The following is a 19,059-nucleotide window of genomic DNA, read 5'->3' as shown; positions in this document are numbered from 1 at the left end:
TTTTAGCTGCACTTTATTATCACCATTTATATAGCGCCAACAGATTCTGTAGCGCTTTACAATATTATTAGAGGGGGGATTTAACTATAAATAGGACAATTACAAGAAAACTTACAGGAACAATAGGTTGAAGAAGACCCTGCTAAAACGAGCTTACATTCTATAGGAGATGGGGTATAAAACACGTTAGGACTTTATGACTTTAGATTGTAAGATTCCAAGCTTTCTTTATAACGATTTATATAAAAGTGCCACAAATGTTACATTAAATCCCATGGGCAGCGATTTGTACCAGTCTAAGCATGCATCCCTCTATAATGTGATATACGATTAACTGCTAGTTCTGTAAATTGCTCTAGATAAGAATGCTTTGTTAAACCATCCAATTCAATATAACAACCACAAAAAAACAGTCAAAAATGATTAATTAAGGCAGCAAGAATTTTACAAAAGTATTTTTAATGCACATGATGGGAATCTGCATACCATTGTGTAACAGAACTTTTTGTGTGATATAAGTTATCTACCAAACTGGAATTGCACATTCTAGACCAAAATACATGATTTGTAAAAATTCAGCCTTAAATGCAATTCTCTGTAGTTCTTTGTAATATGCTGAGATAGCAGGATAGTTATATAAAGGGGCGATAGTTTGTGGAATGTTTTGTATTAAATGCTAGATTAGAAAAATATAGCCTTGTGTGCAATCCACAAATCACATTTTTAAAGATCATTTTTAAACCATTTGCTTATGTGTCTACAAATGTTCTCACATTCTTTAAAGATTAAAGGTTATAGCAGCTTCAAGACAATGCCACCGTTTGCAGTGCACTTTGGCTGCTGTCTAATAGACTTTAAACCTACTTTAAGTAGTGGCATTGTGTCTTGAAGTGGTTGAGTGCTGTAATGTCTCTCCGGGATTTTCCTGTGGTTTTTATTCCCGGTTTTTCACAGAATTGTATAAACTGATTGAGAGGAGATACTGGGGCAGTGGAAATGATGTGCATTAAGACTAGTTATATTTCCTTTATTGGAAGAGATCTAGAGGAAGGTCTTTCCTGTATGGATAGGAAGTCTGTGTTCCTGGAGACTGGACACTCACTGACGCAATGTAGTTTGACCTTTTCACCATTTCTTCTATGCTGAGATGAGGATAATGGGCGATGTAGAAAGCGAGAGCTCCAACAAAACAGTCCCCAGCTCCCTAAAAGATAATAATAGAACATCATGTCATAATGGGTATAGATAACAGTCTATGGGAATCATCCAATCAGATCACACCAATATGATACAGTTATATGCTAACTGGAAACATCCAATCAAATTCAACATTACACCCCCATGGGTACAAATAATATCCAATGGGAATCATCCAATCAGATCACACCACTATGTTACAGTTATATGCTAATTGAAAACATCCAATTAATCATCTAATCAGATCACACCACTATGGTACAGTTATATGCTAACTGGAAACATCCAATTAATCATCCAATCAGAACACACCACTATGGTACAGTTATATGCTAACTGGAAACATCCAATTAATCATCCAATCAGATCACACCACTATGGTACAGTTATATGCTAACTGGAAACATACAATTAATCATCCAATCAGAACACACCACTATGGTACAGTTATATGCTAACTGGAAACATACAATTAATATAATCTCAACATTACACCCCCATGGGTACAAATAATATCCAATGGGAATCATCCAATCAGAACACACCACTATGGTACAGTTATATGCTAACTGGAAACATCCAATCAAACTCAACATCACACCCCCATGGGTACAAATAATATCCAATGGGAATCATCCAATCAGATCACACCACTATGGTACAGTTATATGCTAACTGGAAACATCCAATCAAACTCAACATCACACCCCCATGGGTACAAATAATATCCAATGGGAATCATCCAATCAGATCACACCACTATGGTACAGTTATATGCTAATTGGAAACATACAATTAATCTCATCTCAACATTACACCCCTATGGGTACAAATAATATCCAATGGGAAACATCCAATCAGATAACACTCCCTATGGGTACAAATAATATCCAATGGGAATCATCCAATCAGATCACACCCCTATGGGTACTAATAATATCCAATGGGAATCATCCAATCAGAACACACCACTGTGGTACAGTTATATGCTAATTGGAAACATCCAATCAATCTCAAAATCACACCCCCATGGGTACAAATAATATCCAATGGGAATCATGCACACATAGGTCACTATCCTATAGCACATATAGACGACAACCGTTGAGGAACGCCCAATCAGAAAATGGATACACATAGCAGTTAGCCAATGGGAAACATTCAGACAGCATAGGAAAAATAACATTATTGTGCCATTTGGAGTTTCTTCATTGTGCTATGAACTATTACAAATATTGTTAAAAACACTTCACAGAATAATGAGGGAAGCAATTCTAGTAATTCACAGAATATTTCATATCCCACTATTAAAGGAAAGCTCTATATGAGTCATTTGTAACAGTAGCAACCTGGCCACAATTCCTGCAACAGATTTATTACTGAAATTTCAGTTCCGGTAAAAAGGGAGAAAGTGGGACTTCCAATGCAGACCGCAGGGGGAATGGGTGCCCTTAGCTGGCGAGAGTCAAGAAGTATCTCTTACAGAAACAAATCGGATAATATGGAAGTCCTCAGGCAAAATGTTAATAACCTCTTATCAACTACAATCAGATGTCACTGCAGCCTATACCATTTAGGGCTGTGTCTGCAAGAGCTCTTTCTAAAACTTCTTTGGGATGGCTCTTTGTGAGAGAAGTCCTAATTGACATGGCAGATCCTACTGGTTTTGTTGCTCCTGGAACAGCTGGCCATTATGTTACAGAGGACCATTACTGCAGACAGCTTTGGCACCCTCTTGGCTCTAATGCAGGGAGATGTACGCTTGGTCCTGTTCTTTGGATCTATTTGCAGTAATTAATTAAAGGAACACTCAAGACACGAGGCAACATGCTGAAGTGCTTTGAGTCTGCAGTCATTGTTTAGAGAAGTCTATGAATAGAAAGATCCATGGGCGGTTCCACCAACGAGAAGCATATGATTGGTCAATTCACTGGTGCAGGGGGAAAAGGTATGGATTGCAAAGCTGCGGAAACTAGAGTTTTCCATTATTGCCATGACTGCTAACAGTAGGTTAGTAGGTTACTACCAGTTAGCAGGCCAGCAATTAGCCTGGGGTCCAGTGGGGCTTCAGTGCAGCGGGCGCCTGTCTCCCGGTCAGACACGGTGAGGAAGCGGTGTTTTCTCCGCTCTGCTCCCTCTCACCTCACGGGCTGTCTACTGATGCCGGAGCCGGAATATGACTTCATTTTTTTGCCGCCCCCTGAGTGCCTGCAGGAGCAACGGGAACGGCTTTCCTGCTGTAAAAAAAGTGCAGGAACACCATTCCCACACCTTCCTGCAGGACTCGAGCCCTGACTTATATACAGAATATGCTGTATTTCAGTAACTGTACAGTAAGAAGGATTATATGTGTAATAGGATTATAGTAGATGGTAAGAGGCTAGATCTCCAGGTATACAGTCAGTACCATTATATATTACCTTTAACCCCTTAAGGACCAAACTTCTGGAATAAAAGGGAATCATGACATGTCACACGTGTCATGTGTCCTTAAGGGGTTAAACGTTATATATAAAGTGTAACAGTTAGTGTGAACATAGAATAGACAAACTGATTAAAATGATTATAAAGAAACGAGCATTGAATCGGATAGGGCCAGGGTGGGAATAACATGTAATATCATTATTTTCATATTTTATGTTATGCACTTATTTTAATTCTATGCATTTTTTTAAATTGAGTTTCTATAAAAAAAAATTTATTATTTTATTATTATTTACCTACGTAATCTTTCCCTTTGCCTGCACAGACATTTTGGAAGATCTTGAGTCAGAATCTGTTTTTAACTGAGCCAAATTCACTCCCACCTGCTGCTCAATCACATGGTAATAGTGCAATCAAGTCTTCATAGTTTCATGTTTCCTCTCTACTGAGCCCGTACTACTCACAACTGTTAAAAGGACACTGCAGTAAGCCAGACTATATAAATGAAGTTGTCTATGTGCAGTAGTCAGGCATGTTTAACCACGCAAGGTAAAACATTGCCAATTTGTAGAAAGGGCAATGCTTCCATTGAAGGGTTAAACACGCCTACAGTAACGGTCATACTGACAGCCACTAGAGGCTCCTCCTTTATAAGGAGCATGGGATTGGACCATCGCCAGAGGTGGTCACACCTAGCCAATGATGTCATGGGAGGCGGATACGTGAGTTGCACCAAGAAAGCCTCAGAATTGGAAGAAGGTATGTTGCTTTATTAAAACATATCCTTACACTATACAGGGGCCGGGGCAGAATATTACTAGGTCACAGGGGCACTATAGCATTACAAATACAGGTTTGCATTTCTAATAGTGTTCCTTTACCTAGCAGCAGCAAGGTAGGTGAGAGGTAGGTTATCTTGGCTTGGATGACGGTTGATTCCGATCTCAAATCAGGGGAAAGGGGGAACGTAAGTAAAAAAAAAAAAAAGGCAGAAGGAATGACTAACGAAAAGCTGCATACACTGAAAGTAAGGTCATAAAACTTTTAACAAAAATAAAGAAATAAAGTGACAGTTTTTCTTTAAGACAATTACAGCAATTTAAAACATTACATTTGACAATGAAATTTTTTTCAAACAGACGTAATATTTTTTCTTAGGTTTTTTTTTTTGTTGTTGTCTAGACTTTGAAAGCCATTTATTAATATTCTTTTCACTTTTACGAGCAGACTTTTCCCTGTCGCCTCCCAGCAGTCAGATGCCCCTTGCTCTCTTTTGTTTCAAGACGTTTCCTTTTGGCAGGATTAGAGCCATTTACCGATAAATGCATAGGCTGCCACATGGGCTGGTCTATGGCTATTTATATGTTGTAGATGGGACTTGTATATGCCGCTCAGCTTTTGATTACCATCTATTTTGGTACAATAGTTTAAGACTGATGGAAAGTATTTTTTAAAGTAGGATTGTGCTATTGTAATCCATGCTGTGTTATTGTCCTGTCACTATCCCAAAATAAAGTGCCTTCAATCAATAACACTTAGGGCTATATAGTCCACAGGAGGATCCATTTGTAGTATTTGCAGTCAAACATCACGTTAACGGGACTGAAATAGCCAATCATTTATCTCAGGCTAAGTGCTGCTCTGCGTGTCGGTACAGAGACTGTACGACAATGATTTAAGAAGTTAAATAAACACGACTGAGTCACACTCTGGGTGTTAAATTGGAGCAAATAGATCATGTAATATCTGCAAAATATTGTGTTCATGATTGTGAAATTGGTGCAATCAAGAAAAAGACAGCCTGACTGACATGATTGAAAGCAATAATGTGACCTAATAACAAGCTTGTCAAACTTTAAACAGATTGTTACAAACAGATGGAAGATAGCTTCACGAAATGTGTAGTTTATGGCCTCTCCGTGTTCTGGATAAAAGTGCTATATAAAACCGGATTTAAAAAAATACCTTTATCTACACATCCATCTAGGTTTATACATTTTACCAGGCTTTTACAATAAATGATTTCAGAGAAACTGCTATGTTTACATTAGGGTTAATCCAGCTTCTAGTGGCTGTCTCATTGATTTTCACAGTGAGAAGACGCTGCAGTCCATAGGAAAGCATTGAGAAATGCTTTCCTATGGACTGATTGAATGCGCGCGCGGCTCTTGCCGCGCATGCGCATTCAGCGGATGACGTCGGAAGAGGGAGGAGAGTCCCCGGCGCCGAGAAAGGTAAGAGTTTAACCCCTTCAGCCCGGCAGGAGTGGGACCCTGAGGGTGGGGGGGACCCAAAAACCCTATAGAGCCAGGAAAACGAGTTTTAACGAGTACGGCTGCTCTTAGAGGTTATGGTGCAACATGTCTGTTATACAATTTTGGGAGAGTTTTACAAGATTATCTGTCCAGGATTTGAATCCTAATTGGAAATCATCTAGATCACAACACAGTATCATTATCATTTTTTTCTAAAAATACATTGCTTCCATTAAGAATAAATACATAACATAAAAGTCCCATAGCTTTTACATATTTATTTCAACTGCTCACAGTATGCTATTCGAAAAACACTAAAAGGGTTTTTTAACCTGGTAAAAAAAAACGTTTTAAAATATAATTCTTATTAGGTACATATTTATAACAATTTAAACTTTCATAACAAAGAAACATGTCTAATTAATGAATAACATAATTAAGCAGATTGTAAAGAATTGCATTCTATAAACAATCAAAAATACGCTAGGACAAACCTGCAATAGGCAACGGGTCATATTACATGTTATGTGCACATTACTACAAAAAAAGAAAGAATCGGAAATCACAGAACGTGAAACGTGTAACAAAAAGAAGATAGGCAGACACCTACACGGAAATAGTGGTAGTCAGTGTGACGCTATCCAATTAAAGCTCCTCTGTGTTAATAAGTCCATCCATCCGTGTTCAGCTTACACAGTGGAATAATACCATCACATCTCCTAATTTCTCAGTAAAACGCATCACGCACAGTCAGTGTGGAAAAAGAACTATTACAATCAAATATTTATCAGAGAAATATAGAGGAAAGGGTTTAAAGCTATTTTTGTCTATTATCTATATATAGCTAACAATAACCAAATAACGTTAACAATAAAAGGCAATAATTCTTCCATTTTTCTGACCCACAAAAATCCATTACACTCAATGGAAAAATAATAAGCAATTAAAAGTAATTTCCATTTTTAACTTTGTTTCTTATCATGCCAGTAAATATATTTATTAGTAAGTATGTGTATCCTCTCTATATACTTTTATATATTTACATAGGACACGAGGCCATGCGTTTAGACTGGAAGAAAGAAGATTTCGTCTAAGGCAAAGGGAAAGGTTTTTTTACTGTAAGAACAATCAGGATGTGGAATTCTCTGCCTGAAGAAGTGGTTTTATCAGAGTCCATACAGATGTTCAAACAGCTACTAGATGCATACTTGCAAAGACAGAATATTCAAGGATATAATCTTTCAATGTAGGGTAATAACTGCTTGATTCGAGGATAAATCTGACTGCCATTCTGGGGTCAATAAGGAATTTTTTGTCCTAGCTTGTTGCAAAATTGTGCTTCAAACTGGGGTTTTTTTTTTTTTTTCTCTTTTGGATCAACAGCAAAAAACAGGTGTGAGGAAGGCTGAACTTGATGGACGCAAGTCTCTTTTCAGCTATCTAACTATGTAACTATGTAACTATGTAACTATATAACTATATATATGGGTGAGGCATGTATTAGGAGAAACAATGCCATCAATCTGAAGATGTTACAATGAATCCCAAGGCCGCAGGCTGAGCAGTCTGATAATGTCTCAGGAACGTTGAAATGGCATTATTTATAAATGGAATTAGGGTTTGATTTTTTAAACTAAGGCAAATATAATTGTTACATGTGCCGATTATAGTGATCTCCACAATTCAAATTATCATCATGTTATACATTTATGTGATATTTTAAATGGACACTTTGGGCACCATAACAACTTCATCACTCTTAGTCTATTAACGGCTCCATCCTCTGGAGCCTTTGTTTTAGTTCATTATGAAGCCTCACTCGTGTGCGCGTGTGTGTGATACTCATTTACGCGCACACACATACACAAAATGAGTATCCGTACTATGTATAAATTATAGCGCTGACATAGCTGAACGGTCTCTGGCCCAAGCACTAAGCTGCTCCTCCAATAACTTTGTGTGATACGGGCTTTTGTTTGGAAACCATTTCCTCCATTTATCCTCTTTGTCAACCGATAACAAGCTCATAGCTAATAAATCTGAAATAAAGCGACTTTACTAGTTCTTCTGAATATTTTAAATAGCAGGCATGTCTGATGTATTAATTAGCAGCCTGTTAAATTCAAGGGGCACTTATCTCAAGCTATTCATCAACCATAACAGGCTCCCAGACCGCACAGAATTGAAAAGGTGAGCGCAGACGGCTGTAAGCAGCCTGCAGATCAAAGCGTGACAAGGTTATATTAAAAGAAACACGCAGTGATCAGAAAAGAAATTAGAAAAAAATCTAGTGATTTATTCTATTAACTTATCTTAGAATGCATTTTTACTTAGACCATGCAAAACTTTTTGCCAAAAAATCTTACAATAGGGAATCAGTCAATAATAAAAAGTATTTTTTCTCTCTGTCACTTTTTTTTTTTTTTTTTAAACCAAAACAACTGTGTAGTGGCAACAAATGGTCAGATAAGTGTTTGGGAGCTAGAGACAGACAGTTATGTAAACATTATAAATAAACATAAAAATTAACGGGTTCTACATGTTTAAACCAAGTAGGTTTGTTTCTCATTTGTCCTCTAGGACAGTGGTTCCCAAACATTTTCTACTCGAGTACCCCTTGGCAGCCCATTTCCATAAATTGTACCCCTCGTATTAGTAAAATGTTTGTAATGAATGTAGTTGCTGTTATTTCAAATGTATATGTTTCCCCTGCTGCATCTCCCCTTTTTCTCACCCAAGCTCTACCTGCCCAGTCATATGCATGTGCATATATATATATATTGCAGATACACACACATGCAGATACACAGATACAAACACTGCCACACATGTGGATGCACAGACACACAAATAGAAACACTGACAAACATACAGATACACAGACACACAGATACAAACACAGATATGCAGATACAAACAAAAACAAAATCACACAGATACAAACACTGACAAAGAAACAACCACTGACACATATACAGACGCACAGACACAAAGATACAAACACTACCACACATGTGGATGCACAGACACACAAATAGAAACACTGACAAACATACAGATACACAGACACACAGATACAAACACAGATATGCAGATACAAACAAAAACAAAATCACACAGATACAAACACTGACAAAGAAACAACCACTGACACATATACAGATGCACAGACACAAAGATACAAACACTACCACACATGCAGTTTCACAGATGCAAACACAGCCATACATGCAGTTAACCAGACACACTGATACACAACCTGCCACAAATGTAGATACACATACGGACACACATACAGATGTACAGACACAAAGATACAAACACTGCCACACATGCAGTTTCACAGATACAAACACTGCCACACATGCAGTTTCACAGATACAAACACTGCCACACATGTGGATACCCAGACACAAAGAAATAGACATATAGATACATACACTGACACATGCAGATACAGAGACACACAGATACAAACACTGCCACACCTGCAGATGCATAGACATACAGACACAAACACTGCCACACATGCAGAACCCCAGACACACAGATACAGACATACAGATACACATACTGACACGCATGCAGATACAGACACACAGATACAAACACTGTCACACATGTGGATACACAGACACACATATACAAACACGGTCACACATGTGGATACACAGACACACAGATACAAACAATGACAGACACAAACACTGCCACACTGCACAGGCACACATAAAACAAAACACTGCCACACATGCAGAAACCCAGACACACAGATAAAGACATACAGATACACAGACAGACACATGTGCAGATACAAACACACAAACATTGCCACACATGCAGATACAGACACAAAGATACAAATAATGACATACATACAGATACAAACACTGACACATGCAGATGCACAGACACAAACAATGATACACATAAAGGTCACAATTTTAGCCACAATCCAGACCTTTTAGGTCTGCTGGTTGTGGCTGGTGGAAGTTATGGACTTGCTCCTCTCCCGGTCCGGCCCTCCCACAGGTCCCCTCCTCTTGTGCAGCTCAGTCTGAGTCTGTATCTCTCACTTCCTCCCAGCTCTACCTGTAGATTAGAAGAGGCCCAGTCCCTATTAAAGTGCCACAGCACACGACCGGCCCCTGAAGACACATGGATGAACCTGTTCACCATATGGTTACTAACCAGAAAAGCAATTACTGACATAAAATAAATTGATGGAGATATGAGCTCCCATAATATAAATTGATGGAGATATGATCCCCCATAAAATAAATTGATGGAGATTTAAGCTCCCATAAGATAAATTGACGGAGCTTTGATCCCCAATAAAATAAACTGATGGAGATATGAGCTCCCATAAAATAAATTAATGGAGCTTTGATCCCCATAAAATAAATTGGAGATATGATCCCCCATAAAATAAATTGATTGAGATAAGATCCCCCATAAAATAAATTGATGGAGATATGATCCCTCATAAAATAAATTGATGGAGATATGATCCCCCATAAAATAAATTAATGGAGATATAAGCTCCCATAAAATAAATTGATGGAGCTTTGATTCCCCCATAAAATAAAATGATGGAGATATGATCCCCCATAAAATAAATTGATGGAGATATGATCCCCCATAAAATAAATTGATGGAGATATGATCCCCCATAAAATAAATTGATGGAGATATGAGCTCCCATAATATAAACTGATGGAGATATGAGCTCCGATAATATAAATTGATGGAGATACGATCCCCCATAAAATAAATTGATGGAGATTTAAGCTCCCATAAGATAAATTGATGGAGCTTTGATCCCCAATAAAATAAACTGATGGAGATATGAGCTCCCATAAAATAAATTAATGGAGCTTTGATCCCCATAAAATAAATTGGAGATATGATCCCCCATAAAATAAATTGATGGAGATAAGATCCCCCATAAAATAAATTGATGGAGATATGATCCCTCATAAAATAAATTGATGGAGATATGATCCCCCATAAAATAAAATGATGGAGATATGATCCCCCATAAAATAAAATGATGGAGATATGATCCCCCATAAAATAAATTGATGGAGATATGATCCCCCATAAAATAAATTGATGGAGATATGATCCCCCATAAAATAAATTGATGGAGATATGATCCCCCATAAAATAAATTGATGGAGATATGATCCCCCATAAAATAAATTGATGCAGATATGATCCCCCATAAAATAAATTGATGGAGATATGATCCCCCGTAAAATAAATTGATGGAGCTTTGATCCCCTGTAAAATAAATTGATGGAGATATGATCACCCATAAAATAAGGTGATGGAGATATGAGCTCCCATAAAATAAATTAATGGAGCTTTGATCCCCATAAAATAAATTGGAGATATGATCCCCCATAAAATAAATTGATGGAGATAAGATCCCCCATAAAATAAATTGATGGAGATATGATCCCTCATAAAATAAATTGATGGAGATATGATCCCCCATAAAATAAAATGATGGAGATATGATCCCCCATAAAATAAAATGATGGAGATATGATCCCCCATAAAATAAATTGATGGAGATATGATCCCCCATAAAATAAATTGATGGAGATATGATCCCCCATAAAATAAATTGATGGAGATATGATCCCCCATAAAATAAATTGATGGAGATATGATCCCCCATAAAATAAATTGATGCAGATATGATCCCCCATAAAATAAATTGATGGAGATATGATCCCCCGTAAAATAAATTGATGGAGCTTTGATCCCCTGTAAAATAAATTGATGGAGATATGATCACCCATAAAATAAGGTGATGGAGATATGATCCCCCATAAAATAAATTGATAGAGATATGATCCCCCATAAAATAAATTGATGGAGCTTTGATCCCCCATAAAATAAATTGATGGAGATTTGATCCCCCATAAAATAAAGTGATGGAGATATGATCCCCCATAAAATAAATTGATAGAGATATGATCCCCCATAAAATAAATTGATGCAGATATGATCCCCCATAAAATAAATTGATAGAGATATGATCCCCCATAAAATAAATTGATGCAGATATGATCCCCCATAAAATAAATTGATGGAGCTTTGATCCCCTGTAAAATAAATTGATGGAGATATGATCACCCATAAAATAAGGTGATGGAGATATGATCCCCCATAAAATAAATTGATAGAGATATGATCCCCCATAAAATAAATTGATCCCCCATAAAATACATTGATGGAGATAGGATCCCCCATAAAATAAATTGATGGAGATAGGATCCCCCATAAAATAAATTAATGGAGATATGATCACCCATACAATAAATTGATGGAGATATGATCCCCCATAAAATAAATTGATGGAGATATGATCTCCCATAAAATAAATTGATGGAGATATGATCCCCCATAAAATAAATTGATGGAGATATGATCCCCCATAAAATAAATTGATGGAGATATGATCCCCCATAAAATAAATTGATGGAGATATGATCCCCCATAAAATAAATTGATGGAGATATGATCCCCCATAAAATAAATTGATGCAGATATGATCCCCCATAAAATAAATTGATGGAGATATGATCCCCCATAAAATAAATTGATGGAGCTTTGATCCCCTGTAAAATAAATTGATGGAGATATGATCACCCATAAAATAAGGTGATGGAGATATGATCCCCCATAAAATAAATTGATAGAGATATGATCCCCCATAAAATAAATTGATGGAGCTTTGATCCCCCATAAAATAAATTGATGGAGATTTGATCCCCCATAAAATAAAGTGATGGAGATATGATCCCCCATAAAATAAATTGATAGAGATATGATCCCCCATAAAATAAATTGATGCAGATATGATCCCCCATAAAATAAATTGATAGAGATATGATCCCCCATAAAATAAATTGATAGAGATATGATCCCCCATAAAATAAATTGATGCAGATATGATCCCCCATAAAATAAATTGATGGAGATATGATCCTCCATAAAATAAATTGATGGAGCTTTGATCCCCTGTAAAATAAATTGATGGAGATATGATCACCCATAAAATAAGGTGATGGAGATATGATCCCCCATAAAATAAATTGATCCCCCATAAAATACATTGATGGAGATAGGATCCCCCATAAAATACATTGATGGAGATAGGATCCCCCATAAAATAAATTGATGGAGATAGGATCCCCCATAAAATAAATTGATGGAGATAGGATCCCCCATAAAATAAATTAATGGAGATATGATCACCCATACAATAAATTGATGGAGATATGATCCCCCATAAAATAAATTGATGGAGATATGATCTCCCATAAAATAAATTGATGGAGATATGATCCCCCATAAAATAAATTGATGGAGATATGATCCCCCATAAAATAAATTAATGGAGATATGATCACCCATACAATAAATTGATGGAGATATGATCACCCATACAATAAAGTGATGGAGCTTTGATGCCCCATTCCCAACCCATGAACATCAGTTTATCAGTGTTACTCACTACAGTGAGAATTCAAAGTAAATTGAAAGTGAATTTCCAATTTAAGGCCAGAGCAGCCAAAGTAAAAGGCAGCATATCTAATATTTTTCCATTTTAACTATATTGACCATAAATTTTAAATTCACTTTGAATTCTCACCTTAGTGAAAAACTCTGTGTTTGTGTTCTCCACGGCATAATTTACACACAAGTGAAATCTGAACCTATTAAATAAAGGTATTGTTGCCGATGTTAAATCACATTGTTATTTAATGATGGATCGAACACTCTCTCCATTCACAGGATACACATGTCTGGGGCAAAAAGTTGAAATCACAGATCACAGGGATAGGTTAGGTTAGTGCTTCTACGCCACCCACACAGCTATCCTGGAAATGGGAAGTTGGACAATTGACAACACGTTTAATGTTGGACCGTTTAGGGGATGTTGGACAGACTGTTCCCTCCCTTTACACATACCAAGGTAAGGCTCAGCCTAGGGATTCCTCAGCTCCCTCTGGGACCCATCAAGAAAGCAGATACTTTGGGATCTTTTCCCACTTCCTGGCTGATTTAGAGGTGACTCACTAAAGAGTCAGTGTTGGCTATTAACCCAAGCATTCCAATGCCATGACTGATTGTAGATACCCCCTGCCTCTCATTATACACAATCCATTTTACAGACAGAAAGATGAAAGAGGACATATATGTGGCCGAATTCCTTTCCCAATCATTCTTTAACCCGAGGTGAAAGAGGGCAAGTAAAGCAAGCCAAACCAGGATTTGCCAATAAGTAAACCTAAGCCTCTGCATTCAGCAACAACAATAGAACAAGCTCAGAATTCCAGACTGGGCAAATCCATGCACGCTCATAGGTTATCTGCAAATATCATAATTTGGGGTTAAGGGTGGATATCAATGTATGGTATATATTATGTACATGTATATGTCTATTATTATTAAATTCTGCAGCGTGCTAGATTAGGTAGACTGACAAGTCGTTGCAACAAGACAAGTTATACACTCAGACACATTACTGGGAGTATTATTGCTGTGGGGCTCTGTTATACACTCAGACACATTACTGGGATTATTATTGCTGTGGAGCTCTGTTATACACTCAGACACATTACTGGGATTATTATTGCTGTGGAGCTCTGTTATACACTCAGACACATTACTGGGAGTATTATTGCTGTGGAGCTCTGTTATACACTCAGACACATTACTGGGAGTATTATTGCTGTGGGGCTCTGTTATACACTCAGACACATTACTGGGAGTATTGTTGCTGTGGAGCTCTGTGATACACTCAGACACATTAATGGGAGTATTATTGCTGTGGAGCTCTGTGATACACTCAGACACATTACTGGGAGTATTATTACTGTGGAGCTCTGTGATACACTCAGACACATTACTGGGAGTATTATTGCCGTGGAGCTCTGTTATACACTCAGACACATTACTGGGAGTATTATTGCTGTGGAGCTCTGTTATACACTCACATTACTGGGAGTATTATTGCTGTGGAGCTCTGTTATACACTCAGACACATTACTGAGAGAATTATTGCTGTGGAGCTCTGTTATACACTCGGACACATTACTGGGAGAATTATTGCTGTGGAGCTCTGTTATACACTCAGACACATTACTGGGATTATTATTGCTGTGGAGCTCTGTTATACACTCAGACACATTACTGGGAGTATTATTGCTGTGGAGCTCTGTTATACACTCAGACACACCAACAATATGGAGCTCCTAGAAAAGAGGGACATTAGGAGAGAAAAGAGAAACAGAGGGAGTTGGGCCCAAAATAGGGACGTTTAATTCCTAAATGGAGACACTATGCATTACGATCCATAATAGTCAAAGTTGGACTGTTTGTGTCTGCACAACCCACTGGACATTACTTTCTTAGTAGAATCAAAAGTTAAATCATTTGCTTTGGAGCTCTGTTATACTTGGACACAGCAACAATATGGATATCCTAGAAAAGAGAGAAATTAGGAGAGAAAAGAGGGTCAGAGGGTTTGGGTCCCCCCAAAAATATTGTCCTTCCTAAACTGAGCCAGTTGTGTGGCATGTAATTATCTGTTAAGAGATGAGTACCATATTCTTGCTGCCATATGTGTGCGCAGTGGGTGTGCCAGGCTCCCTTTCCTTCCCATTAGCTTGCTAAGGCACTTTTTGTGTCAGTTCAGGTTAGCACATCATCACATCAAAATATAAATAATTGAACTCAATTTAAATTAGAATTTTAGTTGCGTTACACTAATTCTTTTACTTTTAATTTTAAGCGACGAATTGTAGGCAACACAATTCAACCGACAATTAGCAGACGCCACATTTGCTTACTTGTGTTTTACATTGATCACAGTTTTCTTTACATTGTTCTTTTGCTTATTCAAAGAACTTTACAAGTAATGTAATGTCAATTGTAGATTATACTATCTTTAGTGTAACTATAATCTTAATTTTATTAATGACAGGAGGCGAATATTTGCTTAAGTCTCTCTTTACTAGAACTCCACAGCAGCACATTAACAGAGAGATAAACACCAAAGACAAAAACATAAGGTATCTATATAAGGCTCCTCCTAAGCCACCATTTCCTCTTTCACGCTGCGACAACGTAACGTACACAACAATGACAATAACTAAATAAAGAAAAATTCACAACATAACGATGAATGTCATCTGGAAAAACTTCGGATAATGGATGAACTTGATCTTTATCCTGCCAAACGGCCGATCCTATGAACTGAAGTCGAACCATTAAACTGAAACGAAATAAACAGAATCGAAAACACTGATTAGTGAACGAAATGTACTGATAAAACATAAATCCCACGATCCAGTACTGATAGAATAAAGACACGAAATCCATTCTAATGACCGTCAATACAGTATAACATGCACTTCCCACAACATCACCCCAGACTAACCAACCTAGCCCAGATAATCAGACAAATCAACAGAAATACAATCCATCCAAAACAAGGGGGGGAAGAAATCAAATTGGGTGGGAAATATTCGCCTCCTGTCATTAATAAAATTAAGATTATAGTTACACTAAAGCTAGTATAATCTACAATTTTATAGCATGACAGGAGGCTTCATATTTGCTGTTTTAACGCTCCGACAGCAAAGCAAAAGAAGCATGTTCCGACGGTCTAAAGTAAAATAGGCGAAAAAACTCTACACGGGACCCGTCCGCCGAACGCAAAATGTCCTGAAGGGAAGCGCTCGCCAAAAAAGCTCCGGAAGCTGCGGCGCCCCTAACCAAAAGCGCTCCGAAGGTCGCATCCACGCCCGCCAGAGCCAAAAGACATCTTATCCATCGCGCCAGTGCCTTCGCTACACGAAGCTTAAGCGAGTCCTAGAAGTAAGGGCATGATACAACCTTCGCATCCGACTTGGTACGTCTAAGCACCTTGACTGAAACCCCCTCTGGAGAAAAACGAGAAAGCGCCGACACCGAAGGCCCGGACATCCGAAACACATCTGAACGAGACCAGACACAAGAGGGCAAATTTCGCTGAAAGCTGGCGAAGAGAAAGGTCCTGGTTATCAGGCCAATTCCGAAAGAACGCCAAAACCAAACGCACGTCCCAGAGGGAAGAATACTTGGGCGCCGGAGGGCGCACCAGTCTCATTCCACGCAGGAGCCTGCAGACTAGCGGATCCTGGCCGATGGGGAAAAACCCGAAGCGGGACAAGTGCCGTCGAGATAGCTGATCTAACCACGATAACCAAGCGATATGACCGACCCAGGTCAAAGACAAGAGACAAGAAATTCAGCACGCTAGATACAGGACCCGTAAAGGGATCGGAATCCCGTTCCAAGCACCAGCGAAACCAGGAGCTCCATGTTGAGAGAACACCTCTAGTGCTCGAAACCGAGTGGTTGATGTATTGCACCGCCGAACCATTGTCCATCCGAAGGAGCACGCATCAGTCTGACAGATGCTTCGCCAGGCTCCGAATTGCCAACGAACCTGCAATCAACCCCAGGCAATTGATGCGGGATTCCGATCTATTGTCTGACCACGGGCCCCCCGTGGACCTCGTCGTGCACGAGGCACCCCAGTCCCAAAGACTCGGATCCGACTCCTACACGAGATCCAGGGTCATCCCGAATATCGCCTTGCTGTTCCAGGCGGATATATGCGGGAGGCACCAGCTCAATCCGGCCTGCACGTCCGAGGCCAAGGAGATCATCTGGTCCTAAGAGGGTCTCTTGCGTAGAGAGTGCGCCTTCAGCCGCTGCATGGCCCTGTAATGTAGTGGGCCCGGGTAGAACACCTGTATAGAGGCCAAGAGGAGACCCACCACGTGAGCCAACCTCCAGAGGGGAGTTCGGTCTTGTCGAAAACACGTCTGATCTCCTTCCGAATGGTCGTTATCTTCGCCACAGGCAGGCGGAGAACGCCGTCTTGCGCAACGACTACGAAACCCAAGAATTCCACCGTCTGCGCAGGCTCCAAGGCCGATTTCTTCAGAATGACCACGAACCCCCGGCATTCCAACGAGGAAAACGCAGAGCGTGTCCGAAATCTGAGCCCGGCGGGGTCCTCGCAAAGATAAGCAAGTCGTCCAGATAGACGATGCAGCGTACGGCCTCTGCTCTGAATTGGGTGACCACCGGTTTCAGGAGCTTGGTGAAGCACCAAGGGGCCGAGCTGAGGCCGAAGGGGAGGCATGGGAATTGGTACGGAGAGTCTCTCCATACGAATCAGAGGGGACTGCGACAGGCCCCGTCCACCGGGATGGAGAGGTAAGCGTCTTCTAGGTCCAGTCTCGTGACCCAGTCTACTGGCCAGAGAAGGCATCGAAGAAGGTGAATGCCCTCCATCTCGAAGTGGTTGTATACCACGAAGGCGTTCATTTCTCCTAAATTGATCACTGGACGGAATTCTACAGACTTCTCCCTTACCAGGAGAAAAACGAGCTGACGAAACCCCCCAAATCCGGGGCCTGTAGGACCGCGCCTTTGGCTAGCGTTGCTCGAACTTCCACCTCCAACAAGGGCTGTTGGCCTCTTGTGATGACGGGGATCCTCGGGCGTCCAACCTGTGTAGGGGAAGAGTGGAAGTCTGTGACATAACTCCGCACTGTCCCAAGGTAACCGTGGGCGGAAGACCCTCCCGATCGAAGACTTCGCTTTATCCCGGGAGGTAAACAGAATAACCTGTTTCTGCAGTTCCTCAACGAAAGGCTCCCTGAACAGCAGACCTTTAGCCAGGGGACCCACATCTTTGGCTCCCAAATCCGACAGCTTGTTGTCCATATGGAAGAGTGCCGTCTTCCTGGGTTCCGTGCAAAGGGCCACAGTGGCATTGCCCAGCAGGCAAATTGAACGAAGTGCCCAGTCCCTCATGGTGGCTGGGTCCAGAGCCCTACCTTCTGTGAAGGCCTCGTCTGTTAGGGCCAACATCCGGGGTAACCGCCACCCTGTCCGGCAGTACCGGTCTGGGGCATTCCGCCTGCAGCTTCTTGCAGGCCTCACTTCCAAGGGGTCTACGGACCCAGTAGCGCACAAATTGTGCCAAGTGGTCGGGCAGTGACTAGTCCGAGGACCTGGGGCGTCGGATAGATTGAGGCTCTAACAGAGGTTCTCCAGTAGTGCCCAAAAGGGTATCGTCCCCCAACATTGTCGTGGG

At 39.8% G+C, this 19,059-nt stretch overlaps 1 protein-coding gene across 3 annotated transcripts in view; it reads right to left on the bottom strand.

The window, feature by feature from the left end:
- Positions 1-408: 408 nt before the first annotated feature.
- The window catches only part of RBKS (ribokinase), a 114,500-nt gene continuing 95,849 nt past the window's right edge, over positions 409-19,059 (bottom strand). For all 3 annotated transcript variants that reach the window (XM_063444101.1, XM_063444104.1, XM_063444103.1), the window contains exon 9: positions 409-1,204. In XM_063444101.1, the coding sequence (XP_063300171.1) occupies positions 1,028-1,204 (177 nt within the window). In that variant the 3' untranslated portion in view covers positions 409-1,027. The remainder of the gene's footprint in view (positions 1,205-19,059) is intronic.

The sequence above is a fragment of the Pelobates fuscus genome, chromosome 2 (assembly GCF_036172605.1).
Source record: "Pelobates fuscus isolate aPelFus1 chromosome 2, aPelFus1.pri, whole genome shotgun sequence".
Lineage (NCBI taxonomy): Eukaryota > Metazoa > Chordata > Amphibia > Anura > Pelobatidae > Pelobates > Pelobates fuscus.
Note: the sequence above shows the minus strand (reverse complement) of the source record. Positions and strands in the feature narration are given on the sequence as shown.